The sequence below is a fragment of the Myotis daubentonii genome, chromosome 10, assembly GCF_963259705.1.
Source record: "Myotis daubentonii chromosome 10, mMyoDau2.1, whole genome shotgun sequence".
NCBI classification, from domain to species: domain Eukaryota; kingdom Metazoa; phylum Chordata; class Mammalia; order Chiroptera; family Vespertilionidae; genus Myotis; species Myotis daubentonii.
Window position 1 is genome coordinate 38,400,938 of NC_081849.1, and position 27,941 is coordinate 38,428,878.

Genomic DNA, 27,941 nt, shown 5'->3' on the forward strand with positions numbered 1-27,941 from the left:
CCACTTAAGCATTCATTGGTGATTTCTCATTATGTGCCCCGACCAGGGATTAAACCCCACAACCCTGGCACCTTGGGACCATGCTCTCACCAACTGAACCTGACCCAGCCAGGGCTTCATGAGGATATTATGATCAGTAGGTGAAAGCTCAGGGTAGAGAACAATGTGTAATATTCTTAAACTGTTTGGAAACTATTTAAAACACCTGTATTCTGACAATACTTGTTATACTCTTACTTCTGTATTCCTCTGGTAGGGAAACACAGACTACAGGAGCGATAATTTTCAACTGTTGTGCCACAAGGGCACTGACCTCTTTTCCCTTAGATTGTCAAATAAAATGACAACTGCCAATACAATAGCTGTCAGGTATGAATCAAAATTATAACCTATTTTGTCAGATCAGCAAAAAATATATATTTGTGTGTGTGTGTGCCACAGAATTTAAGTAATTAGTTTGTGTGCCATGAGGTGAAAAAGGTTGAGAATTGGTCTACAGTAATGGGGGGAGCATACTGTTATTTATCTCTGTGCCCCCTCTCCCCCCAAACCCCTGTATAAAGTCTGAAGTTGACCAACTCTGCTATAGATGCTCATCACATGGGCTGTAGTGAACAGGTGAGAACATTGGTCTTCATGAAGGTTCTAAAAACTTGCTGTGTATGAAGAATTACTGCTTCTTTATCTTTATGCTGCATTTGGGTCTGTGGTGTATTCAGTGAGCAGAACCTCTCTGGACTCAAGGCTCCACCATCCAGTTGTTGGCACCTGGGGATGCGTTGGGAGGTGTGAACAATGGGAAAGTGTTGGCTAGAATGAGAGCCCTGTTGATAGATACCACTGGGGTGAGCAATCTCAGGATGTCTCCTGAGCAGGCTCACGTGTGCTAGTGCACAAATGGGCTGCACTCATGCTGAGTGCCCAGGTTGGAGCATGGGCACCCAGGGCAAGCCTGAGAGTTTTCCTAAGTGACTCCATCAGCAACAGCCAACTGAGCATGCGGCACTGTTTCCTGGGGATAGTTAAGCGTGGCAGAGCTAAGGGTAACCCATAGGTGACTAGCACATAAAGCCAGATCTTTTCACTGCCAAAGCTAAGTGGCAAACTAACTTTATTTTAGGACTCTTGTTGCTATAGCTTGTGCATTGACTGATGCGACAGAAACCAGTCTTATCAATATTTGTATAATTAGTAAGTTTTAAATTAATTTCACGTTATAAATCAGTAATTTTGTCTTAACTATAGAAAAGGCCAACTACACAGACTGACTGGAGCCGTTTTTAGAGTTATCCACAGTATTGGTCAGTGTATCTTGGGAGGGGCTGGAATGCTATCACTGTACCCGCAAGGTTTCCTTGAAAACTAGTTTGATTATAGCATCCTCTTTCGTGGGTAGGTAAGGAATCTTGTCACACTGCTGCATTTCTAAAGGAGTGACTAAAGGACCTTAGAACAAAACAGGTTCTTGGAACTCACCTAAGCCAACACTGTCGTTTTATATGCAGAGAACGAGGCTGAGGTAGCTCTCCAGACCTCACCTGGCTGACTGGGATATGAGCCCCTATCTCAGGATGCAAGTAGTGTTAATTCATTTAGTTATTAATAGGCAATATTTAGTATAACTAGGCAAAGTATATACAATATTATAGGTAGATAATAAGTCACGTTTCTATTACATTTATACAGGGGTGGGCAAAGGCAGATTCATACAGTTGTAGTACAAATACAAGAATAAACTGTTTTCTCTACTCACAACTATAAACCTACTTTTGCCCACCCCTGTATTTAATATGTTATAACTAAGCAAATCAATGCTACTAGACAAAACCAAAGGTGTTAAATGTGAGAGTTTGTTTTCCCTTGGATGCAGTCCTTTTCTAAAATCAGCTGGAGCTCCCTGATAAATGCCAACAATGGGAAGAAGTTCAAGTATTATTTATTCAAAGTTGAAAAATGTACCATACTGCATTATTGCAAAAACTTGCTGGTACAAAACGCTTTGCAGCTGGTGAGAAGGCATAAAAAGTTGACGTCTAAACTCATTACTATTAAATTATTCTTACAGTACATTGCAAATTCAGAATTTCAAACTGCATTTTCTTTTTCTAAATTGCCCACAGTACTCGAGGTTCCTGAAGCTAAGGCAGCTGTTTTGGAGGAGGCGGGGAGGAGGTAGCAGACGTCAAGGGATCTCCATCTCACGTTCGATGCCCACGTACTTCAGGGCGTCGGCCTGGCTGTATCTGAAACGGCAGGAGACAGGCATGACCGCGGCCCACCAAGGTGAGAATGAACACAACCACCCACTTACTTCAGTGGGTGCAGAGAAAGGCACACACATCCAGTGACACCCAGCTGCGCCTCATTCACCGCGTCCTCCCACTCCAGCACAGTGTGTCCTCGGGCGCTGTCCCACCTGCTTTGGGTCGTACCTTCAAAGTGACAACACACGGGCCCTAGTTTATGACAACTCAGGACTCAGAGACGGAGCTTCTGACTGGGATGTATATTCAGCCACAGGATTGAACTAGACAGTCATCTGACTACATTCAGGAAAGTTTTAAATAGCTTGTCAGTTTATCCCACAGAGCCTAACAGTGTAAACGGCCAACCTGATACCAGACCTGTGAACACCATCTGAGGGTGAGCAGGTAGGTTATTGACCAATAGTCCTCCAGCACTGGACAATTTAAGACAACCCGAGCATATCCTCAAGGACAGCAATGCTGACTGCATTGCATCATGATCACACCCAGCTCCTACCAGCAAGGTAAAAAAATGGGGCTTTCTACATTCTTTTCATTCTGTCTTTAAAATAACCAGTGCTTGTATAATGGAAACTATATCCTAACTTCCCACCAGTACCCAAGGCAAAGAATGACCTAAGATTAGACGCTCCAACAACATAAGACCCAGCAAGAGCAGAGAGTCAGCCTCTGTCCCGAGTCCAGGAGCAAGCCCTCAGGTCACACCAGAAATGCACTGTTACTAACCTGTAATCAAAAAACAGCTCTTCACCAGTCTGGATGGCTCTCTTCGCAAAGATCCCTATCCTGTGATCGCCATTCACCATCATGACTAGAAAGAGACACGCTGGTGTCAGCCAGGGAAGGGACAGTCACAGGAAATCCCTCCATGCCGTGCATCACTATCACTGGGGGTCCTGGCATCAGAACAGGAATTCTGACTCCAGAAACACCTACCTTTTGCATAGCAGTTTGGATTGACTGAATGATTTGCAAAACGAATTTTGTTACCCTTACGGGTTGCGTCCACCACAAAATCTAAAGAAAAAATAAGCACAATGCAGTGAACAATTTTAGTTTTAGATCAATAAACAGAAAGTTCCTATGATTCTGGAAATACAATTGGTTAGTTCTTCAAAAGCAAGTAAATCATTCAGCCAACTTCGTCCAAATGACATTTGCAAGAAAATACCATTCTAGGTAAAATGAACTGATAATTCAGGAGTTGTCTCTCAAGTGTTATTACCTAACTATAAATATTACTGAGCAAAACCCTGCAAAAATAAAAAGGAATCTAAATTCTTCTCAACCTCAAGGATAAGCATTTTTGTATCTAAAATTAATTTTCATTCTCTCTCTGTTTCAGCCAACGGTTATCAGAACATCTTAGGTACTACACACCTGCTTTTCATCAGAGCGCTCCCTCACCTCCCAAGAAAGCAGCACCGTTTAGCTGCTCAGTCCCTTGAGAACACCCAGGAAATGTTGGAGAGGCTTTGAAATTCAGTACCTTCCCAGGTCAAAGGCACTAACTGGAGGAAGTGTGCCCAGCTGACTCCAGACCCTGGGATGTCCCATAGCCAATGTCTTGTGTAACTCAGAGTTCCCGAGACCACTTCCCTTGAACATGACCAGCTCCTCCCCACAAGTGATGGCAACAGCCCATTTTTAAGTTTCTGCCAGGGCATGAGAAACACCAGCTCCCAAGTGCCACCCAGAAACTGAGTGCTCTGACTCCTAAACATACCGTTATTCAAGTTGAAGAGAAAGCTGCACATGTATTTATCATACACTTTGCCTCTTCTGTCGGCTTCATCTTGAGAAATTATCTTAAGAAAGACAGTGTTGGATTAGGGACCAAACCACACACACAAGTTCATCAAGAGAATTGGAGCCCTGGCCAATTTGGATCAGCGGTTAGAGCATTGGACAGAAGGGTTTCGGGTTCGATTCCCAGTCAAGGGCATGTACCTCAGTTGTAAATTCCCCAGCCCTGGTAGGGGCAAATGCGGAAGGCAACCAATCAATGTGTCTGTCTCTCTTCCCTCCCTCCCACTCGCTAAAAAAGGATGGAAAGAATTATCCTTGGGTGAAGATTAAAAAAGAGAAAGAACCGGACCTTTCTGAGGAAACTCAATCAAAGGTCACTGAGGCCAATTTCTTTGGTCTGCATGCCACAAAGAACAATGGACTTGAAGGACTTCAACTCAGAAATATTTCCACATCAAAGGAATTACTCTTGAAGAAATTAATGAATCTTTGTACTGAATGAAAAACTCAAACAAGGTGGGCTGATTCCAAACTCAAGCTAGCCCTATGACTTTTCCCTAACTCTATAACTATAACTAAGATTAATGACATTCCTTTCTAAGTCCTTATAATAATGAGGCTGTGGATTATGTAGGACAGACTGATCGCAAATCTCATGTTCTTACCCCTTGTCTCCAGATAAAGGCTAAATGTGACTAGGACTGAAACAGTCCAGTTGCCAAAAAAGGCATTTTCTGTTAATTCATTTCTAATCAGACCCGGTGATGATCAATACAAAACAAAGTCGCTACATACCAAGCCCGGAGCTGGATAGCTCTGGCCTTACCTCTCCACAGTATTCCGAGATGAATTCATTTTTCTGTACAGGATCTTTGATGAAAATCCCCCAGCCAGCCACATCAGATGGTGCCAACAATAAATGCTAGAGAATAAAGCAACAGTCATTTAATCAGGAGAGCAAAGTGGACTGCTGACGAGATCACAGGGTGAATCCCTATAAATCCTCTGGCCCCTTGTAGCCACCAAGTACCCTGAATTAAGAGCCTGTAATGAGAGGTAAACTTACCCACTTTTGCGAAAGGGGCTGACAAACTGCAATGCTTTTGGTTATTTGTAAATAAAGTACAGAATATAAGATCTACCTCCCAGAAAATATCAACTAACCATCCTTCAACAAGGTACCTACAACAGCTACCTTTGCACTTCCTGTCATTTCTTCAGCACTTGACTTAATGATTCACTTCAACCAAAAACAAAGCTCAGCTGTTCCTTCCACAGCAGCTCCTCACAACAGCATGGAGAACTGCCAGGAGGTGGTGTCACTCTCTCATCAGCTTAGCATTCTGTTCTTAGCAGATGCCAAATGACGAGCAGGGCCAATTCTAGTTAGAGTATGTCTGGGAACAAATCCCTCACTTTCCACCATGGTTCATTATGCTTTCATCCCAAATTTCCTTTAAAAAGGCTCCTAATTACCCAAGCTATTCCTATTCTAATCCAGCCTAGATTCACCTGCCAGGGAAATTTCCCAAAACCTCCCAAATCAGAAACTAAATTAACTAAATAACATGTTAAGTACATGAAAGTATCTACAATTTTCAGATTTAAACCAAAGGAGTTTATGCTATTACAGTTAGGGGTGGGGAGTAGGAAATGAAATTATTTTAGGGTTCATTATCAGGGTCTGCCATGGGAAACAGTAGAGTCATTGTGACAGAATGACCTCAATGGATAGGAACTACACAGAGAAAAGCCATCTAAACACTTGAAAACATAAGAGCCAAAAAATAAGGCACTGCCAGAACAGGAACTCCTGGTAGGAGGGGGCGAGGCTACGAGCAGTGCAGTAGTGTGATCTAATTCATGTGACCCAAGGCAGAGGTCCACAGTGGGGCCTGGGGTTCAAGTCCTCAAACTCTGGGATTCCCAACCTAGAAATGGGTTCATAAGGGTACTCTCTCATGGAGTTATGAGGGCTAATGAGTTAATACACAGGGCACTTAGCCAAGTGCCTACTATATCTTAAATAATAAATGCCAGCTATTATAATAAAAATGATTAATTGAATAAACGCACCACCTACTCCAAAGACACGACACTGACCTTCCCCAGTATATGTTGTTAGTTTCCTTTGCTTGGTCATTAAGGTCACGGTTGCTACAATTAAAAAAATCACCTGCATGCACTTCCCAGTTATGTAATTCCTGGCTGTGATGTTTTCAAGGTTATTAAAAGAACAGTCTGCAAAAACTACTGTGGGAAATTTTATCTCTTGTTCTGCACAAAAGGGAAATTGGCTACTATTTGAAAGAATGGGTCTCTATATTCCGACAGAACACCATTTATTTGCAGGAAGGAGAATAGATAAATGGCTAATTCTATTTGCTAAACTTAAAAAATTCAAATCATCTACTAAACAACTAGAAAAACACCTCTTATTCCAAACCTGAAACCATTCACAGCTGGTTCCTCCTATGCTACAGAGGTGGGAGTGGCTACCCAAGGAGAAACTCAGGCTCTCCCCGTCAGCTGTGTCATTCAGTGATCACTTTTTGGCCCCAGCTAATGGAGACCACTGGCCTTGCCCTGCCATGTCCCTCATCCCTTTCCCCACCTTCTTGGAGCCCCGCTGGATGCTGCAGTTCTTGCAGGACACGTTCTTGCTGTCCCAGTGGTCAGCAGCTCCGCACGTCAGACACAGGTCAGGGTCGCACTCCCGGACAGCCAGGTAGCAGGGGCACTGCTTGGTATTGCACTGTGCTTTGCAGCGGCAGCCAGGAAAGCGGTTCTGACCTGCAGAGACAGTCACCGTCGTGGACTCATGGAACCCTCACAGCAGCCTCCCTATCCTGCTGCACAGATGAAGAAAAACTTCCTGTGTATCCGAGCTTCATGTGCCGCTTCAGTAATAATGAGTATCACCACCCTTATGACAAGTTCATTTATTCTGAAAACTGAACCACCCCAACTCTGACAATACCGGTTCCCAGAAAGTATTTGGGTAGCTATTTCTAGATTCCCCTTACATTCTGTGCCGTCACTATGATTAAATTTAAACCACCAGAGACAAACAGCTCCTTTCATCCCATTAGCCTGAGCACTGGCTGGACACTGGCTCCACAAGAGCCGCCATGTTGTGTCAACTTCAGTTACTATTTTTTTTTTGCAGGTTGTGGGCTGCACATAGCTGACCAAAGGCCCACTTAATTCTCATGCAATTGCATCAAAGCAACAAATACTTACACTCTGAACTACACTGACAAAACTTTTCACAAAAATTCTGTGCTATCACACAAGGGCACGAACTGTCACAAGGCTGCCGTGGATGGTCACAGGGTTGGTAGTTGTAAACGTGGTTAGAGGAGCCGTCTGCATCAAGACAACGGCATGCAAGTCAATCAGAGGTGGGAGATGATCATACACAAGGAACAAGAACACATTCTTCCCGTTACCTTGGAGCGTAGCAGGCTTCCCCTACCTGATACATATTCCTGTCTACAAGATGACAGCCGAAAGCACCCCCCGCCCCCATCGCAGGTCCCCAGGGTGCGGCTCCTTTACCCACCTGTGACTCGCCTTCACTGCACAAGAGAACTGACTGGCAATATAATCAACAGACATCCTCCATTTAATTTAGCTTAATGTACAGAAGTCAATTATATAGAAGTATCACAAACTCTAACCCCGTTACTATTCTGAAATGATAAGCAGACATTTTTAAGTTGAATGAATAGATAGATGCCTACCTTTTTTCAGCTGTATCTTTCTGCAGTGTGCAGCCCACAATCTGCAAAACACAAAGAAAACAGTCTTCTCCAGGAAGCTAGGAAGAATGGTCAGCACAAATCCCACAGAACCTCCTTGAACAGGTCTATCTGTGCCATGAACATAGGGGTGCCTTAAGTCCAAGTGACTGAAAGATGCAGCTTGCATTGCATTTGTGGTGACTGGGGAAACTATGACCAAGAGCCCTGATGTGCGCACTTTGCAAGGTCACCTAGTCAGGACTGAGGGCGGCCACCCCTTCATGTGCAGGTTCCATTTCCCTACTGGTTCATTCTGATGTTGATAATACTGGCATGTCTTTAATCACTCAGTTGAGCTCCATGGTCAGAAATAATTCAACCAAAAAATTCAGAATTACCTACTAGAGCCTGAATTCTATTGGAACACATCTAAGTTCTTTCAGTTCTAAATTAAAGAAATGGAACAGCATGTACACATGTTTCTAGATGCTCCCTTACCCAACACCCAACTGCAGAAAAGCTGGGGAGAAGACATTAAAGCTGACAGTCCAGCCGCCATCTTCTGGCTCTGCACTTACAAACCAAGTCACCTCATCACTCACTGCCATAGGCCTTGGGGAAAGGTAACGTGGCTCCTCAAAATATAAACCAGCGCAGAAGTCATATACATCACACTCAAGCTCAGGGAAACATCTTAGAACAAATTAAATGTTCGCTTAGCCTTTACTGCAGAAGTTACTAGGCTTGTCTCAACCAAAAGCAGCAGAGTAAGCATAATTTTTATGACTCTTAACACACCAAATCTACTGACACTGCTGTATTCTTACAGAAGAACATCGGCAACTGCTCGTGGAAACAAAACTCCACAAGTCTACTTTTGAGGCAGCTCAAGTTCCTTTCTTAATGGGCCAAGTAGAGGCTGGCCAACACCCTTGGACACACCTGACCTGCAGCATCCTGGTGACATCTCAGAATGGCTGCAAGTGGACTTACCGGTGTTTTCTCTTCTTCTTCCTTGGAGGAGTATCGACATCCTCAGCGGGAACTGGAGCTATGATGCTGGACTCTTTGACCCGAAACTCATACACCTGGACAAGAGGCACAGTCACAGCTGTGGGGATCATAGTGGTAAGCAAACTTACACATTCTTATACTAATTAATATCAGAAACATGTCTCTTCTGTGACATTGCTCAAGTGCTGGGGACAATAGAGAGCAAAGCAAGATGTCTCAACCCTCATGCAGGGACAGCAGCTGTGATTACATTATGATCAGTAATCCCTCATGTGATCAATAAGGCTTAATCTAAATTCTCACTGTCTTTTTAAATCCATTGTCACCTAACCTGAAATATCTAGTCAGAAGAATAATTTTCTCTCAGTTCCCTTTCAGTGGGAGAACAAAAAAAAAAGTACTTTCCAGGAGATGAACATCAGGTTAATAATTGAGACTATTTTTACACTTGGACAAGGATTACATATTTTCCCCCCTCTCTGAAAGTCTTTATTAATCAATATACTTACCTGTCTACATGTTTTGGTCCCAATTAACCTGGCAATGGCGCAGAAGTTGTCGTAGTAGGTACCGATGAGGACCCGGAACATGGAGGCCTCGGCCCCGCTCCACTCCACATTCTCAGGGGGCTCACTGTTCGGCTTCATCTTTATTGGCGTTTGACACCGAGAATTTGCTTCTACAAACCAAAGTGAAGCAATGTTCAGGAAATGACAACTGCAGAACAGAGTATTAAGAAGTAAAACTGGGTGTGCTTAAGAAAAAAGCAGGAAGTGAATCATGTTTGAGGACAAACTGAGGTAGAAAGTGTCACTAAACTTTTTCCCACAGAACCAGGAGCCTATGCTGCTTTCATGACAAAGGCAAACGGGGCTGCTCTGTTATTTGTGGTTAAGTCACAGGGTAGGACACCTGAAGCCCAGTCAGGAAAATAACCAAAACGACCGACAGAACATCAAGGATATTAAGCAGAGCGACATGAGCCCCACCCTGGAGGAAACGGCACACTGGAAATAGATGAACTTTGAACCTCAGTGACCAAACAGTAAACATCGTAGGCGGGCCAGGGGCAGAAGACAGCAACAAGAACTCGGCTATGCGTCCTTCCTTGAGAATGCCCTGGTCTTAGATTTCTCATTTTATTGAAAACTAACCAACTAGGAAAATTATTCACTATGGCACATGCCCTTACTCTCCACAATGTGGACCTTTCAAAACAGTGGTAAAGCCAGTTGTCAGGTCTCCTACCAGAGGAGCTCGAAGTTTCGTCTTTTTTCTCCTCTTCTTCTTTATCATTGTTCTCTCCACCCGTTTCGGTCCCAGCTTCCCTGTCACTGTCCGTGTCCTTTGACTCCAGCACATTAATGGTGGGGGTGCTGGGCCTGCTGCTGTTGTTGGGAAGCCTCCCTCGTCTGCGACCTCCTGGGCGTTTGGGGGGCGTCTTGATCCGCTCAGCAGTGAGGGCGGCAGCGAACTCCTTTGCTCCCTCCTATGAAGTGAAACATGGAGGAGACATCAAGGTCAAGTTCCACAACTCATTTTGTTGAAGGAGAAAACAAAAGATTGGATAAGCAAGGTAGTCAAGAAATTTAACACAATATCCATTTTCCACAAATAGTTGCATCTCTAAATACGCTTGTTTTCTTTTTCTAATAGTGTGGAGCAGGGGTCCTCAAACTAAGGCCCGCGGGCCCGCCGAAAACATTTATCCGGCCCGCCGGGTGTTTTTGCCGCCGCTGTGTGCATAGGAATTTGTTCATAGTTTTTTTTTAAACTATAGTCCGGCCCTCCAACAGTCTGAGGGACAGTGAACCGGCACCGTTTAAAAAGTTTGAGGACCCCTGGTGTGGAAATTTCAGAAAGACAGAAATGAGTTCTATATATTGCTACAGTGGTATGAAATCAGGCAAGACAGTTCTATATTTGTGAAATGCATTAACTGGTTAGTACGTTAAAATATAAAATATATTTTACGTATATAATTTCTTTAAAAGTGAAATTTTATGAGGAAAATCATATACATCCTGTGCATGTGGAGTCAAACTCTCCTAATCTGGCTGGGGTTTCTAAGACAGCACATGCTTCTATAGTCATGGTTAAAATACACAAGAATACAAAACACATAAACATGCTGGACTTTATCATTTCCTGCCTTACTATTAAAACATCCCATTTTTTCCTGTGAGGGATACACAGCCCCAGGAAGACATATGAGGATCAAGGCTGTGAGGGTTACATTCTGTATTACGAAGTGCAACATCCAGTCTCAGAAAGTATAAAACAATGGTGAGAGCATTGACTACAGAGAGACCAGAGAAACATTTCAGATGAGCCAAATGAATTCTGCCTTGTGAAGAATATATAAAATAGTGCTCAAGAATCCCATTTTTAGTGGCAATAGAAGGGAGAAGTTTGAGAGCAGCCAACAGTTTTATACTTCATTCTACAAAAACCAAATTGCTTAAAAATAGGATACCTTCTGCAGGTGCCATTCAATGAATCTTCTGTCCAAAATCCAACAGGCAATATATACCCACTTAGTTCCTAGGTAGGAGTGGCTTGGTTCAAAGAGGGGAAATGGTAAAAATAAGATAGTACCCGTAAAAAAAACAACTTTTCTACCTCATACTTCCCTAAACCTTTACCTTTTCTCCATCGTTTTGTTGTTGTTGTTTTTTTTAATTCTGTGGGCCCTATAATACAGCTTAAACAACGGGTCTAAAACTCAAAGAAAGGCTATGGCTCTGAGAAAGGCTTAGGACCACTATGTGTGACTATCCAGTTCCTGGGATTAGGTGGGCTACCTGTGCTGCACACCCTCAAACTCTGGAAGGTGTAATGTTAGTGTCCTCGATCCTAAAGACTTTGAATTGTAGCTGAAGAGATTAACACATATACAAAGACTAATACAAGATCAATGAAGGACTAGTGTGTGCAGTACGTGAGAGCTATGAGAGACACATGGGTGAGAACCTCTGCCTACCGTGTGGCCAGGAGAAGCACAGGAGAGCCACAGTGTTAATGCTGATTGCACACACCTCACCCAGTTCAGAATCAGCACTTCTCAAATGCCCTTGAGGAACAAATGGCACTCAAGCTTACCAAATGCTGGTAACACTGTGGTCCACAAGGCTTGTTGTCCAGAGCTGTTTCCGTGTTCTTCCGCTTGTAAGTGTTAGGTGTTGCATGAAAAGCTGCAAAATAAAGATAAAATATCCAAATATAAAATATTTACTTCTTCATTTCCCCTGTTTCAATGGGAAAAGTCAATGAATACATTCCAGTCTTGCTAATACGTGATTCACATCCCAGAACTTTCCTCCCAGTTCTTACTGAATTCTCACCATGTGTTTCCCTTGACTCCTGCAGGGCACAAACACTGCATTCTGGAATGATCAGTGGTTTCACATTTTTCTCCTCACAAGTATAACTGATGCATGTAACCTCAGAACTCTGGTCATAAACATTTGATATCTCCATAGAAACAACTGATACACCCTCTACAATGAAATCAGATTTCCTATTTTTACCAAAAGAATTCTGACATCTGCAATTTTTTTTCTTTATAAAGAAAAGTCAGCAGTTTGTCAAATGGAAGAGAAGAATGGAATACCACTTGTTAAAAACTAATTTTTAAGCCCTAGCCAGTTGGATAGAGCATTGGCCTGTGGACTGAAGGGTCCATCAGTGGATAGAGCATTGGCCTGTGGACTGAAGGGTCCCGGGTTCGATTCCAGTCAAGTTCATATGCCCAGGTTGGGGGCTCAATCCCCAGAGTGGGGTGTGCAAGAGGAGGCAGCCAATCAATGATTCTTTCTCATCATTGGTGTTTCTATCTCTCCCTCTCCTTTCCTCTCTGAAATTAATAAAAAATATATTTAAAAAACAACAAAACAAAATTAATTTTTAAGTATAAAGAGGACAGCCTCAAAACACTAAAATGCATTTTCTTTGACTCAAACACAACTCAAGGACCTAGTGAGAGCCTGCAACCAGCATCTTTCCACAGGAAAATACAACAAAGTGTTTGAAACTTAAAATTCCAAATCATGTGTTAACAAAAAGATTCACACTGCAGTACACTGGTACACTGACCAGGTATGAGTGCACAGCAGTGAGGACTTCAGAGAATTTGTGATCATTAACTCCCAGTGCACAAGGCGAATACTGGCAATGATCTGTTAAGAACTACACAAAATGAAAATTAATTTGGGTAAAAACAAGTGACAGACTCATAAAATAAGTCATTTAAAAAATATTTGTAAAAGGTCATACTTAAAATGTAAAGATAGACTGATGAAGGGAGGAAAACAAAAAGACAACAAAGTTATGTTTTTAAAAGTAGAAATTCAAGGCTCAAATTCTTTTCAAGTGCTTAAGTTTTTCCCCCCCCAGAACAAGAGCCTAAACCATACAACTAACTTTGCACTGGATTAGATTTTGGACAGACAAGGACCCCTAACACACAGACCGTGCACACAGAAGGCTAGAGTCACATTAGCAGCCCAGAATTACATCAATCCAAAAACAAAGCAGTCATTAGCCAGAGTTAGTGCACACAATGAGTAACACATTTTTGGTAAAATCTGTTTTTAGTTGTGATGCCTCCTCTAACACCTGATATATTTGTAGATTGATATTCTCACCCTAATTCAGTGAAAATAAAGGCACATATGTATCTGTAGACAGAAACACACACACACACACACACAAGTAAGGACAGTAGCCTCTGGTGGTCCTTAACTAGAACTAGGTAACAGGACTTATTAACCATAATCATAGTCTCGAAGACAGGAACAACTTCAGACTATAACGGCAAAAATCAACATATTTATAATCAAAGGTACTTTAAAGTACCATTATTATGACTAGATTCCCTCAGCACAATTTCAAACAAGCCCATATATATAAAGAATTCACTCTTCCAGAAATGTCCAGAATACTTTTCAAATAGACATCCTAAAATACTAATATTTGAAATAAGCTACTAAAAATTATTTCAAGCTAGTCTGGACAATGTGGCTCACTGATTGAGCATCAACCTATGAACCAGGAGGTCACGGTTTGATTCCTCATCAGGGCACATCCCTGGGTTGCAGGCTAGATCCCCAGTGTGGAGTGTGCAGGAGGCAGCCAATCAATAATTATCTCTCATCGTTGATGTTTCTATCTCTCCCTCTCCCTTCCTCCCTGAAATCAATAAAAATATATTTTTGAAAATATATATTTCAAGCTAAATATACAGAAAAATTGTTATATAAAAGTCCATCATCAGAAAAATTAAGGCACGGTACCTTTAAATTTTACAAGGAGCTAACATGGATATTTCAAGGATTTTTGTTTGTTTTAATGTTGAAAGCAACCTATGAAATCTTGATGAAAAATCATCTAAAGCCCAGCCATTATATAAGCTCAGTGGTTAAGCATCAACCTTTGAGCCAGGAGGTCATGGTTCAATGCCAGGTCAGGCACATGCCTGGGTTGAGGGCTCGATCCCCAGTAAGGGGCGTGCAGGAGACAGCCAATCAATAATTCTCTCTCATCATTAATGTTTCTATCTCTCTCTCCCTCTCCCTTCCTCTCTGAAATCAATCAACATATATTTTTTAAAACCTATCGAAAGGTTTTCAAGCAAAGGTAAAAGTTACATACAATTCCAGCTATTCTCTATACCTGTGTTTGAGATTAAATTGGCAACACTAAACAATAACCAAAATATAGGGTGTGTGTGTGTCCCCCCAAAAAAATGTATATAGAGTTTAACAGTTGATAACACTTAGTTTTAACTCCTTTTCAGGTATAACTGATTTGAAATAATGGGTGAAGCCAGACCAAGCTTTGAACAAAGAAAATTTATCCTACCCGGCTGGTGTGGCTCAGTGGTTGAGCATCAACCCAGGAACCAAGAAGTCACCAGTTCAATTCCTGGTCAGGGCACATGCCTGGGGTTCTGGGCTCAATCCCCTGTAGAGGGCGTGTAGGAGGCAGCCCATCTCTTTCCCCCTCTCCCTTCCTCTCTCTCTAATATCAATAAAAACATCATTTTTTTAAAATGTATCTTAAAGTGCCACAAGATTTTAAAAGATAAAAGCTTATGGTACAAGACCAGCAACAGTCAACGAATAGAGAGCACACAAATACTGAAGAAATTATTCTTGAGGTTTAGGATTCCATTGCTTTGCATTATCAGCAGTGCCTGGACCAGAATGGTCATCAGTTTGAAAACAGGCATAACAACAACAACAAAAAAACTATTCGTTTCTGTAGATTCTTTAAGATTTAAAAAATTAACTGTACGTTAATAAAGACTAACTTTATAATCATTCCAAGTGTGTATACTTTTTTGGGGACACATTGTATACTGAGTAGCCCTTACAATCTTATAATGTTTCAACAAGTAAGTGATGCCTCAAATACAGAACTGGTGAATCCAAGGATCAGCACTGGAACAAACGTTAGTGATCACCTGTTTCCAGGGAGTTTTACAAATCAGGAAACAGGAACAAAGGCAATAATTTGTGCAAGTAGTTGTTTGGCAGCAGGTGTGACCAGACACACACTCCTCACTGCATGGACAAAGAGAACAGCTTCACATCAGACACCACTTCCCTGAAATACTCACTTCTTCAGCTTGCTGTCATGTGACAAATGATCAGATCAGTACAAATTATCAGTTTTATACATTAACTTCTGCTCAAAATACTGCTGTTGTCTGCTCTGATTAGAGCTTGGTACTAAGAATGAATTCTTACTAAATACTTACATATGGAATCACATAAATTCTTTCGTGTATATGACAGATATCAGACTTTTACTAAAAAGTCCCTCACAGAACAACAATGCCAACATTCAAGCATGGGAAAGCAGTGACAGCAGCAAACAGAATTCTGTGTTCAAAAGCACACACTAGGAAGCTTTGGGCATTATCTCATTTAATTCTCACAAAATGCCCAGGTATTAGGATCCTCATCCCCATTTCACAGACGAGGAAAACAGACTTAGGGAGGTTTAGTCACTGAGAATTACACAGCAAATATGAACCCAAGTATGTCTGAAGTTTTTTAACTATTACACAGCAAAAATACTAAAAAAAAAGTCAGCCATCAATTATAAACTTGAAATACCTTCTTTGATATTCTAACCAATTAAAATGTTAAAATCTCAGCCCTGGCTGGTGTGGCTCAGTTGGTTGGGTGCTGTCCCATGCACCAAGAGGTTTGGAGTTCGATTCCAGGTCAGGGCTCATGCCCGAGTTTGAGGCTCGATCCCCAATAGGGAGCATATGCATGTTTTAGTCTCTCCTCCTGTCCCTTCCTCTCTCTAAAAATCCATTTTTAAAATCTTTAAACATCAATATACATTACAAAAAGAACATTCAAATGGACTTTCACATAATACCAAAAAGGATAAACTAATACAATTGTTTTATGCTTAAAACATTCCTCTGTAGGCCATTCAGACAATAGACAGCACATCAAAATATCCCACCAAAAGTTCTGCTTTGGTCCACCATAAGCACATGCAGACACGCAATTTACAATTTTTTGTTTTTGTTAATCCTCACCTGAGGATATTTCTCCATTGATTTTAGAAAGTGGAAAGGAGGGAGGAAGAGGAAAAGAGAGAACGAAACATCTATGTGAGAGAGACATATCGATGGTTGCCTCCCCTATTCAAACTGGGGCTGGGGTTTGAACCTGCAATCCAGATATGTGCCCTCTTAACCAGGAATCAAACCCAAGACCCTTCAGTGCACTGGTCAACACTTTAACCACAGAGCCACACCGGCCAGGGCAGCAATTTACAATATTTTTCTTTTTCTTTTTTTTAAAAACATATTTTTATTGATTTCAGAGAAGGGAGAGACAGGAACATCAATGATGAGAGAGAATCATTGATTGGCTGCCTCCTGCATGCCCCCTACTGGGGATTCAGCCTACAACCCAGGCATGTGCCCTTGACTGGAATTGAACCCAGGAACCTTCAGTCCAGGGCTGATGCTCTATCCACTGAGCAAAACCAGCTAGGGCTACAATATTCTTAATAAGAATTGGACATATTTTACAAAATGACCATGTATAAAGGGGAATGCTTTTCAAAACAACTTTTCAAGGGCTATGTGAAACCCAAATAAGATATGTATTTGATAACTGTCCAACAGCTATTGATTATTAAAACTACCAAATCAATTTAAACTAGACAGGAGTGTGGATAACAGCAAGGAGATGGGAGACATAATGATAATTCTAAAAACCAATGTTAAGTTTTTCTAGCTTAAGATAACTAAACCACTTCACACACAGAAATTACTGTTTCCAAGACTAAGATGCACATCACACCACAAATCACGAGCTATGCAGATAGAAGTGCACAGACAGAGCAAAACTCAACAGGAGGTAAGAGCTAATGGCTTGGGCAGACTAACTCACATTGAAACATATGACTGGAAAATGAGGGGAAAATTCTGTGAAAGGTGGGTTCAAACTGAAAAAGACAAAGCACCTTGGAGCCATTTAGTGCAGGGGAGACTGGTGCAGAGCCCCTACCGTGTTACCATGTCACCAACATCACACTAAAATGTGATATGGGAAAAACTAACCTCTATATCAAGTAAACTCTGCATAGGAAACTGGGAGGTATGAAATATATTTTTGAAATATGTTCCTCAAAAAGCAGTTGGTAGTTTTTAAACCGTGCTTAAAGAAATAAATTCCAGTTACCTGGACAATTTACCACGAAACCTCATTCCCCAGCAATATAAGAAAATATTGTGTGTGCCATACTTCAATTTCATTAAGACTATTTTATGTTTTACCTATATTCAAATGCGGGTATTTGTAAAAAGAAAAAATTTAACACTAGATAGCTAGATAGATGATAACATCTATAAGCACCTTGAACAAATTTTGTTGAAGAAATTGGCTAATATCAATATCACAGTGTTGCCCTGGGCTATCAGCTAGTTCAAAGTAATAGTTTATTATGAAACAACTGCTCCATTAGAATTTATGGAAAAATCACTGACCTATATCCCAGGTTGGTAGGAGATAGCAATACAAATCAAACTCATGAAAAGACTTTGGAGCAACCCTCAAGCAACAAATTAAAAATAGTAAGACACTGATTCTAGCATTTTTCAATCTGAACTGCAAGATTAAATGATAAACTCTAGTTGTAATCAATGAAAACAATTTCCAAGTTGCTCTAAAACATAATTCCACAGCGAAGATCAAAAATGAAAACATACAATAACTGCACTTACGGTGTAGGAAGCAGTCATACTTGAAACATCGCCTACAGAAGAGTGTGTGAAATGAATGCAGGCTCTGCTCCCTCTGAACAGATTTAGCATTTGGTCCATCTATGTTCGGGGTACATTCTGGAGGTAGTGCCCCTGGGAGCTGCTGCTCAGTGAGTTCTTTATACCTGACATGAACCAAGAGAAATGTAAGTTAATGGAAAACAAAAGTTACAATTTTAAAAATAAAGGGTTTTTTTGTGGGTTTTTTTCTTCTAAAAATAAAGTTTCTAAACAGATTCCATGTATTATTTCTATCTTGCCTAAAGCACAAAAGACACATCTGTAACCATCTGTGATGAGCCAATTACACATTATGCAAGACATATCAAAAATCAAATTCATGAAAAATGTTCTTATATTAAACATCAACTGCACTAAAATTTCTACAAGTGTCCAGAAAAATTTTCCTCTACATGTACTATTGCGTATTATGTGTGTTTGTTCTAAAAGGTTTTTAAGGCAGAGCTCCACAGGTTTATGCTTCACTTCAAGTGTCTTGGCAGACGTGATAAATGAAGCAAGTGGCTCATCAGCTACATTACATTAGTTCCATTTCCAATAAACCAAATGGTGAGAGAGATCCCATACAAGACTGCCTCACAAGAACAAATCTTACTTTTCCTTTAGTTCTTCTGCTGTGCCCTTATCTGGAAACATTGAGGAAATGGCTTCAAAAATTTTGTCAGAAGGAAATTTCCGAGGTGGGCGGCTTTCTTTATCTGAACAAGGAAATACGAAAGGGCAAAAAGAATGAAAGTAAACAAGTTTTCAAACTTTCATTTTTTTCCACACAACTATATGTAAAAAAGATCATCTAAGAAATTATCAACTTTGTGTTTCACTTACTTCCAATATATTTTACAAGTATCTATGGCATGACAGTTAAGTCAGACAAAAAACAACTTCAAAATCCAATATGGAAAGTTTTAAGCAGACTGGGAGGCAGAAAAAAGTGGGCAGAAAAATGGTAAGCAGCTCTACTACTAACTGGTTTTGTGACCTTGGTTGGTCACAGACCCACTTGGGTCTGTTTCCTCATCTGTAAATGAAGGCACTGAACTAGATGATCACTAAGGTGTCCGTTATAAAAAGTTTATGCTTCTTTGAAACTGAAGTTTTCCCCCAAATCCTTCTATGTTATCTTAAATAATGAGCTTTGCCAAGTCTCCAACAACTCCTGGCTCTGACTGGACCTCTGTTTCTCAGGTATGAAGTCCTCACAGCTGGTTACCGTTTATGGTGTCTGAATTGTTTTTCCCTAGAGTGTGACCTTAATAAGTTACTTCACAGCATTAAACCTCCTAACTCCTCCACTATGAGACAGATCCACCTATGGAGCATTATGAGAATCCAATGAGCTAGTGCATATAAAGTGATCACTACTTGGACAAAGAAGAGATCAGCATGTTATCTGATGATGATTATGACTGCCCAGTGAAACCCAGAACCAAATAAATATTTATGTTAGCCAAAGGAAATAAAGACACTCAAGTACAGAATGAAATGTTACAAATAACATTCTAATTTTGATTATACTGCTATCGATGTAATTTTTAACAACAAAAAAAGGAATGACAATCTACTTGTACTCTATTGTTTTTGAAAGATGCTGTAATGGCTACACACAATCCTAACAGACATACCATCTCTGTTCTCCTCCAGATCTTTCTGTTTTTCTTCTCCTTCATCAGGATCATCTCCATCATCGTCATCATCATCATCATTGTACTGGCCAAGAGCATTCACCAACTCCACAAAAATTTCATCATTTATAAACCCACATTCTGAAATTCACCAAGTCAAATATCAGTAATATACAGAGAAGAGTGGTAATGACAAAAGTTTACATATGCCTTTTCTGATTTGGATAGTCAGAGCCCGCCAATCAGCATTATAACATTATTAAATGAGGGGGGAGATCCTTTTCAGGACGCACCTAAGGCAAAGTTAGGAACAGAATTTACCTTCAACACCTGTAATTTTCTCCTTAATCATCCATCCCCCAAAAGTTTCCAGGGTCTCTACTGTAACTAATTCTCTAGAAACTAATTGTGGCCTTGGCTTCCTCCAAAGCAATGTACCAAGAGACCTTGCATTCCACTAATAAGGAGAACTGACGATGTTACACCTATCACCATCCTGCCAGACAAATTAGCAGTTTGCTGGACACAAAACACCAAAGCCATGATTCTAATGATAGAATTTCAGATACTGCAGCAGCCTGGTGGGAAGGTATTTTAGAGTGTAGGGCTTTTTGGAGCCCATGTCACATAAGCAGAGCCCTAGTTCTAATTAATTTTACTGGTAAAGAATCTTAAAATATATATATATTCAAATAATTCTATTTAATTTACATGTTATTAACATAATTTGTTATAATCAACTATGCATAATTTTCATATGGCAAACATGGTCCTTCAATTTAAAATTAAGGAAATTAAGGAAAACTCTAAAAATTTTAGGCTTGTGAGCCAGGCCAATCCAGCGTAAAACTGAATATTTAAAAATCTTTTTTATATCTATGCTGAAAAAAATAAAAGAATCTCTTAGTTCTTTAGCCCCCTTTTCCAAGAGAATAAACCCATGGCTCACCTCTATCCCCGTGTACTTTTCCATCATAATTTTTTATTAATTCTTCAATGAAAGTCCCATCCTGGTCTAAAACTTCATCCCCCATATAAGGAATGTTATGTAAAACAGTTTCATCTTCTACCTAAAAAGTTTAAAAAATAATAAATTTAAAAGCAGCCTTATCCTAAGTACCAACATTTTTAAAATAATGTAATAACTAAAATACAGCAATTTTTTTCATAAGCAGATGTCTTTACCCAGTTCTCCAGACATAAAATAATAGATAGCAAACTCTAAAAACTATAAATAAAAGATCCCTCGTACAAATAAGCGTAACAGAGAAACAAATTTAAGGAAAAATACTGTATTTACCTACTCTAACATGTCATCAAACATTAAAATTTCCCATTATTTTATGTATATATTCCTATATCTGACGATAAAGTGGAATTGATGAAATACGGTTTATCAAAATGAACTATAAATAACCATACCTTAAAAAAAACTAACATAAGGGTTTCTAAATTTCATTTGGTCTCGTTATTGGGAGACATTCAATGTAAAATTCTAGGGATGTATAATAGAGTATTGATATATATCCATTAAAGTTATGCCAAAAGGATTTACTCATTTACATAAAATAAGAACATTCTACAATAAAAAAATATTTCAATACTGAGATGAACAGGATGCATATTAAAATTGATAATGCTAATGAAGATGACAAGATGGGTTTATACCAAGGTTTGAAAGACAACAGAGAAGAAGAGAGTGCTAGCTTAGCAATCAAAGGAAAGTTAAGAGATAATGTAATACTTAAGAATACAAAGCACAGAAAGCTGACAATCGGGAGAAAGAGAATTTTCAATGAAGAATAAAAAAGACAGTAATTACAGATAAAGACTAGAGGGTTCTGAAGTCCATATTTAAGGACACTAAAGTGAGGACAGGTCTAAGTCTTAGGCCTTTGAACAGGGTGCTGATAACAAAATTTTAGAAAGATAATTCTGATAAACTGAAAGGACAGGCTGACAGGAGGTCATGGCAGCTATATAAAGTGTAAGGTGCCTTAGGCTGGGATCATGATCAATAGGCCATGAGACGCAGTAATGGTCAGGAAATACAAAGAAAGGGAAAATTTTCCAATAAACCCTTGATAACAAACTTAGGACAACTGCAGACTTCATACCTTAGAGAAAAGAGAAATTGGTAGAAACTATGCATATGGGAGGTAAAATGAAAATTTAAATTTTAATGTACTGATCTATTCAGATAAAGTTTGTGTACAACTATAGAGTCCAGTTTTCATTGCATCTCACTTGCACTAATCCCATTTAAACTAGGTGGATTCATTTTTTTTTTAAATCTTTATTGTTCAGATTATTACATTTGTTCCTCTTTTTTTTCCCCCCATAACTCCCCTCCTCCCAGTTCCCGCCCCACCCTCCGCCCTCACTCCCCACCCACTGTCCTCATCCATAGGTGCACGATTTTTGTCCAGTCTCTTCCCTCATCTCCCACACCCCTTTCCCCCCCAAGAATAGTCAGTCCATTCCCTTTCTATGTCCCTGATTCTATTATAATCAACAGTTCATTCTGTTCATCAGATTGTTTATTCACTTGATTCTTAGATTCACTTGTTGATAGATGCATATTTGTTGTTCATAATTTGTATCTTTACCTTTTTCTTCCTCTTCCTCTTCCTCTTCTTAAAGGATACCTTTCAGCATTTCATATAATCCTGGTTTGGTGGTGATGAACTCCTTTAGCTTTTCCTTATCTGTGAAGCTCTTTATCTGACCTTCAATTCTGAATGATAGCTTTGCTGGATAAAGTAATCTTGGTTGTAGGTTCTTGGTATTCATCACTTTGAATATTTCTTGCCACTCCCTTCTGGCCTGCAAAGTTTCTGTTGAGAAATCAGCTGACAGTCGTATGGGTATTCCCTTGTAGGTAACTGAGTTTCTTTCTCTTGCTGTTTTTAAGATTCTCTCTTTATCTTTTGCTCTTGGCATTTTAATTATGATGTGTCTTGGTGTGGTCCTCTTTGGATTCCTTTTGTTTGGGGTTCTCCGCGCTTCTTGGACTTGTAAGTCCATTTCTTTCACCAGGTGGGGGAAGTTTTCTGTCATTATTTCTTCAAATAGGTTTTCAATATCTTGCTCTCTCTCATCTTCTGGCACCCCTATAATTCTGATGTTGGTACGCTTGAAGCTGTCCCAGAGGCTCCTTACACTATCCTCGCATTTTTGGATTCTTTTTTTCATTTTGCTTTTCCGGTTGGATGTTTTTTGCTTCCTCGCATTTCAAATCATTGACTTGATTCTTGCGCTCCTCTGGTCTGCTGTCGGGCGTCTGTATAATATTCGTTATTTCAGTCCGTGTATGTTGAATTTCTAGTTGGTTCTTTATCATAACATCGAGGGTCTCATTAGATTTGTTGAGGATCTCAATAACTTTATCGGTGGCTTCTAGACAGTTCTTGAGAGACCTTAAAAGTGTGGTTCTGAACTGAATATCCTCCATTGACAGTTTTGTCCTGTTTCTTTGTCTCCGCATTTTGTTATGCTTCCTTGGTGCACCCCCTAGTGGTCTTTGTTCGCAGTCTTATAGTTAAATCTTGATTGTTGTAGCTAATTCCAGGGAGGGTTTGACCTCCAGGCCAAGTGGCTATGAGAATCAGCTGTGTCAGCAGTGAGAGAATTTCTGTCCTCTAGGGAGGTGCTAATCTAGCCTTTGCCTGAGGCTATCCCGCAAATGCCTCTGTGCAGGGCTTGGGTGGGGCGGGTCGCACAGGATCAACAGGGTGGGCCGGAGAGAGCAGTTATGGCGGCTCTCAGTCCTGTCCCCAGGGGCTCTGCCTCTCTGAGTCCCAGCACCCGCTGCAAAGCTGGGAGAGAAAGCTGCACTCGCTCTGACCAAAGCCAGACAGTCCCGCTTCTCCCGTTTGAGTCTGGGTCCCTAAAGACTCGCCCGGATCTGGTGCTCAGAGTCTGCGACTCCCTCCCGATTGAAAACAACAACCGCGCCCTCCGCCGCCAGCCCGCTCCGCGCACTCTGCACCTCAGAATTTGACTTCACCACTGCGCCTCCTCTGAGTGTCCGTGTGCGTTTCTCTTTCCTCCTAGTTGTAGGACTTCCACTCAGCCAGCGTTCCTGTGGTTCTGGGTGATGTCCCTTCCGTTTTTTGGTTTCACTTTTGAAGTAGTTGTTCAAAGCAGCAAACTCTGGCGTTAACCTATGCCGCCATCTTGGTTCTCCCGGATTCATTTTTTTGGATGCAAGCAAAAATTAAGTGACAATGGCTCTTTTGTCTTCTCAATTATATCTGCACAGTCTTGTTCCCAAAACATACCCTAGCATAATAAAGATAGCCTGTCTAATCTACTTTGGTCAGTATTCAGCAAAACCCATGTATGATCCATAAGTAGTATATATTGGCAACTTTAAACAGTATTCTTTCAGAATTTCAGTGTATGAAAATATGAAACTTCCCTCTTGTGATATGATTCTCAAACTAAATGTTTTTGAATCAAGCCTTAATCACACAAATTTATGCAATTGTAGAAGAGTATATGAAGTTTGCCTTTAACCCTCCACTATGAAATCTTTAAGTTATTAAAAACATTGGAAATATAAGCAATTCTCTAAACTAGGTTCATCAACGACTTCCATCAAATTTTATTGCCCTTACTATTTTATATATCAAATAATAAAACTATATTACTTTATATATCAAGTTAATAAAATTATGTATTTTTATTGAATGACACAAGTCAAGAATGCACACTCAAAATTTCTCTTTTGTGCCATCTCCCTTCATCCTGCTTCTATCAAGAAATACAGTGGAACCTGTTACTGAACTTAATTCATACTGGAAGGCTGTTCAAGAAGCGATTTGTTCAAGAACTAAATCTTTTTTTCCCCATTAGAAATCCTGTAAATTGAATTAATTCATTCCAGACCCCCAAATGATTCCGTTTTAACATTTCTCATATACAGAACATATCTAATGTACTGTTTACTCTATAAGCAAACACTTCTTTTCTTAAATTTATCAACCCACTCCCTAAACAAATCACTTTCAGCACTCGTTCCAGAGGTATCTTTCAGGAAGTCAGCAAGCAGCACCTTCACTTATTCACATATCACTGCCTCCGAAATGCTGTCACTGAAATGCTATCTCCAGCTAACTGGTTTTTGTTTATCCAAATCAACTACAGCTTTTCTACGTCTTCAATTGCCTATGATCATTGTTTCTTTCATACCCTTAGCAACGTTAGCACTCTTGGCCTCGTCATGTGTTTAATATGTTTTTATTGATTTCAGAGAGGAAGGGACAGAAACATCAATGATGAGAAAGAATCATTGATTGGCTGCCTGGCTGCCTCCCTACACATCCATTCTGGGGATCAAGCCTGCAAACCAGGCATATGCCCTGACCGGGAATTGAACTGCCACCTCCTGGTTCATAGGTCAATGCTCAATCTCTGAGCCACACCAGCCAAGCTATGTCTTTTTTTTTTTTAATATGGTTTTATTGATTGGAACCAAGATGGCAGCATAGGTAAACACCTGTACTCGCTGTCTCCCACAACCCCATCAAAATTATAACTAAAATACAGAACCATCATTCAGAACCACCTGAAATCTGGCTGAATGGAAGTCCTACAACTAGAGAAGTAAAGAAGAAAGCACATTAAAACTGGTAGGAGGGGTGGAGGTGCAGAACAGGTCCAACACCCATGTGTGCCATTTTTTTAATCGAGAGGGATACCTCGGCTGCAGAGGCCCACTGCGAGGAGCAAGGGGTCCCAGCCCCATAGCAGACCCCCAACCCAGAGTTCCAGAGCTGGGAAGAGAAGTCCCCCATAACTTCAGGTGACAAAAACCAGCTGGGGATTGTAGACTGTCTGGCATCAAGGAGAAACTCAGGGAGTGGGGGGCTTTCTCCCAAACAAGGGTGCTCACAGGGATCATTGTTCCTGTGCTGGGACCTCCCCAATCACAGAGCTGACTGGCAGCCATATATGAGTTTCCATCAGCATGGCCCACACTGTTCACTCTGCCCTGGAGATTCCCTGAGATGCCACCCATCCAATTTGCAGCCCTACTATTTGCAGTGGCTTTTCCATATGAATGGCCTGAACTGGCTCAGGCTTCAGACTTTGCTAAAATCTCTTAAACAAGCAATAGCTGGAGCCAGTGTGCCCCAAATGTATCAATAAAAGGTCCAAGACCCGGCACTAGCACCAGCCTGCCTTGCTTCACCAGTTGGCCTCGCCTGGGCACTTCCAAGCCCAATACAAGTAGGAGCCATCTACAGATCTCTCTGTAGCTCCTGCCGGGTGGCCCCAGGCAGTGGCTGATTTTGCACCTCCCAGGAGGCCCCAGAGTCAGTACACCTGGTGGACAACTTGAGACCATACCAGATTACAACTCTACACATCCACAAACAACACACTCAAGGGCCAGATTCAGCGAAACAAGTCCTGCTCCATAGGGGTGTCTCCTGCACTGCTGTTCTTCCGCTATAGACACAGGTCTTCACAGCCAATTGGCCTGGAGGTCAATTCCTCCCAGTGATACCAACAGCAGTCAAGGCTCAACTACAACAAGACTGTGCACATAGCCCACACAGGGGGGTGCACACCTAGAGGGCCCAGCTCAGGTAATTGGGGAGACTAAGCCACTGGGCCCTACAAGACACCTACTACAAAAGGCCACTCTACCAATTCCAGGAGATTTAAAAGCTCTACCTAATACAGTGAAACAAACACAGGGAAACAGCCAAAATGAGGAGACAAAGAAACATGTCACAAATGAAAGGAATGGAAGCAGGCAAACTACTGGATATGGAGTTCAAAACAATGGCTATAAGGTTACTTAAGGATCTTAAGGAGAGCATCAAGGGAATCAATGAGAGCATTAAGGGACTTAGTAAGACTTTCAAGGATCTTAGGGAGAATTTCAAAGACATGAAAAAGGACCAGTCAGAAATTAAGCATACACTAACTGAAATAAAGAATAATTTACAGCCCTAGCTGGTTTGGTTCAGTGGATAGAGCGTTGGCCTGCGGACTGAAGGGTCCTGGGTTCAATTCTGGTCAAGGGCACATGCCCAGGTTTCGGGCTCGATCCCATATAGAGAGAGTGCAGGAAACAGCCAATCAATGGTTCTCTCTCATCATTAATGTTTCTCTCTCTCTCCCTCTCCCTTCCTCTCTAACATCAATAAAAATATATTTTTTAAAAGAATAATTTACAGGGATTCAACGTTAGATGATTCTGAGAAACAAATCAACGATTTGGAATATGAGGACGCAAAAAAGACCAATCAGAGAAGCAAAAAGCGCCCTGGCCAGTTTGGCACAGTGGAAAGATAGAACATCGGCCTGCAGACTGAAGGGTCCCAGGTTTGATTCCGGCCAAAGGTACATGCCTGGGTTGTGGGCCTGGCCTCCGATCAATGATTCTCTCTCATCATTGATGTTTCTATCTCTCTCTCCACCCTTCCTCTCTGAAATCAATAAAAATATATTAAAAAAAAAAAAAAGCAAAAAGAATCCAAAAATATGAAGATAGTAGTGTAAGGAACCTCTGGGACAACTTCAAGCATACTAACATTTGCATTATGGGAGGGATGTCAGAAGGAGAAGAGAAAAAGCAAGATATTGAAAACCTATTTGAAGAAATAATGACAGAAAACTTCCCCTACCTGGTGAAAGAAATAGACTTACAAGTCCAGGAAACACAGAGAGTACTAAACAAGAGGAACCCAAAAAGGACCACACCAAGATACATCATAGTTAAAATGCCAAGGGTTAAAGACAAAGAGAGAATCTTAAAAGCAGCAAGAGAAAAGCAGTTACCTACAAGGGAAAGCCCATATGACTGTCAGCTGATTTCTCAACAGAAACTTTGCAGGCCAGAAGGGAGTGGTAAGAAATACTCAAAGTGATGAATAGCAAGGACTTACAACCAAGATTACTCTGCCCAGCAAAGCTATCATTTAGAATTGAAGGTCAGATAAAGAGCTTCACAGATAAGAAAAAGCTAAAGGAGTTCATCAGCAACAAACCAGTAGTACATGAAATGTTGAAGGGTATTCTTCAAGAAAAGGAAGAACAACAACAAAAATATGAACAATAAAATGGCAATAAATACATGTCTATCAATAATTGAATCTAAAAATCAAAATAAACAAATAAGAAATCTGATAAACAGAATACATTGATGAATAAAATAGAATGGCGCATGGAAACATGGAACAGGCTGACGAATTTGGGGGGA

The 27,941-nt window shown here is 40.7% G+C and overlaps 1 protein-coding gene and 1 long non-coding RNA gene across 13 annotated transcripts in view; one reads left to right on the forward strand and one right to left on the reverse strand.

Moving 5' to 3' along the window:
• Positions 1–1,920: 1,920 nt before the first annotated feature.
• EZH2 (enhancer of zeste 2 polycomb repressive complex 2 subunit) overlaps positions 1,921–27,941 on the reverse strand; it is a 61,795-nt gene continuing 35,774 nt past the window's right edge. For 6 of the 12 annotated variants that reach the window (XM_059712096.1, XM_059712091.1, XM_059712098.1 and 3 more), the window contains 16 exons: positions 20,670–20,790; positions 19,721–19,861; positions 18,694–18,796; positions 18,039–18,202; positions 11,879–11,970; positions 10,025–10,265; positions 9,286–9,455; positions 8,756–8,850; positions 7,763–7,803; positions 7,260–7,385; positions 6,631–6,809; positions 4,843–4,938; positions 3,994–4,075; positions 3,204–3,284; positions 2,994–3,078; positions 1,921–2,432 (listed from right to left, as the gene is read on the reverse strand). In XM_059712096.1, coding sequence (XP_059568079.1) covers positions 2,363–2,432; positions 2,994–3,078; positions 3,204–3,284; positions 3,994–4,075; positions 4,843–4,938; positions 6,631–6,809; positions 7,260–7,385; positions 7,763–7,803; positions 8,756–8,850; positions 9,286–9,455; positions 10,025–10,265; positions 11,879–11,970; positions 18,039–18,202; positions 18,694–18,796; positions 19,721–19,861; positions 20,670–20,790 — 1,887 coding nt within the window. In that variant the 3' untranslated portion in view covers positions 1,921–2,362. The remainder of the gene's footprint in view (positions 2,433–2,993; positions 3,079–3,203; positions 3,285–3,993; positions 4,076–4,842; positions 4,939–6,630; positions 6,810–7,259; positions 7,386–7,762; positions 7,804–8,755; positions 8,851–9,285; positions 9,456–10,024; positions 10,266–11,878; positions 11,971–18,038; positions 18,203–18,693; positions 18,797–19,720; positions 19,862–20,669; positions 20,791–27,941) is intronic. The other 6 variants (XM_059712093.1, XM_059712097.1, XM_059712092.1 and 3 more) reach the window with 4 other exon arrangements.
• LOC132242875 (uncharacterized) lies at positions 2,429–15,912 on the forward strand. The gene is made up of 3 exons (XR_009454730.1): positions 2,429–2,770; positions 8,592–8,890; positions 14,574–15,912. It is a non-coding gene; the product is annotated as an uncharacterized LOC132242875 (long non-coding RNA).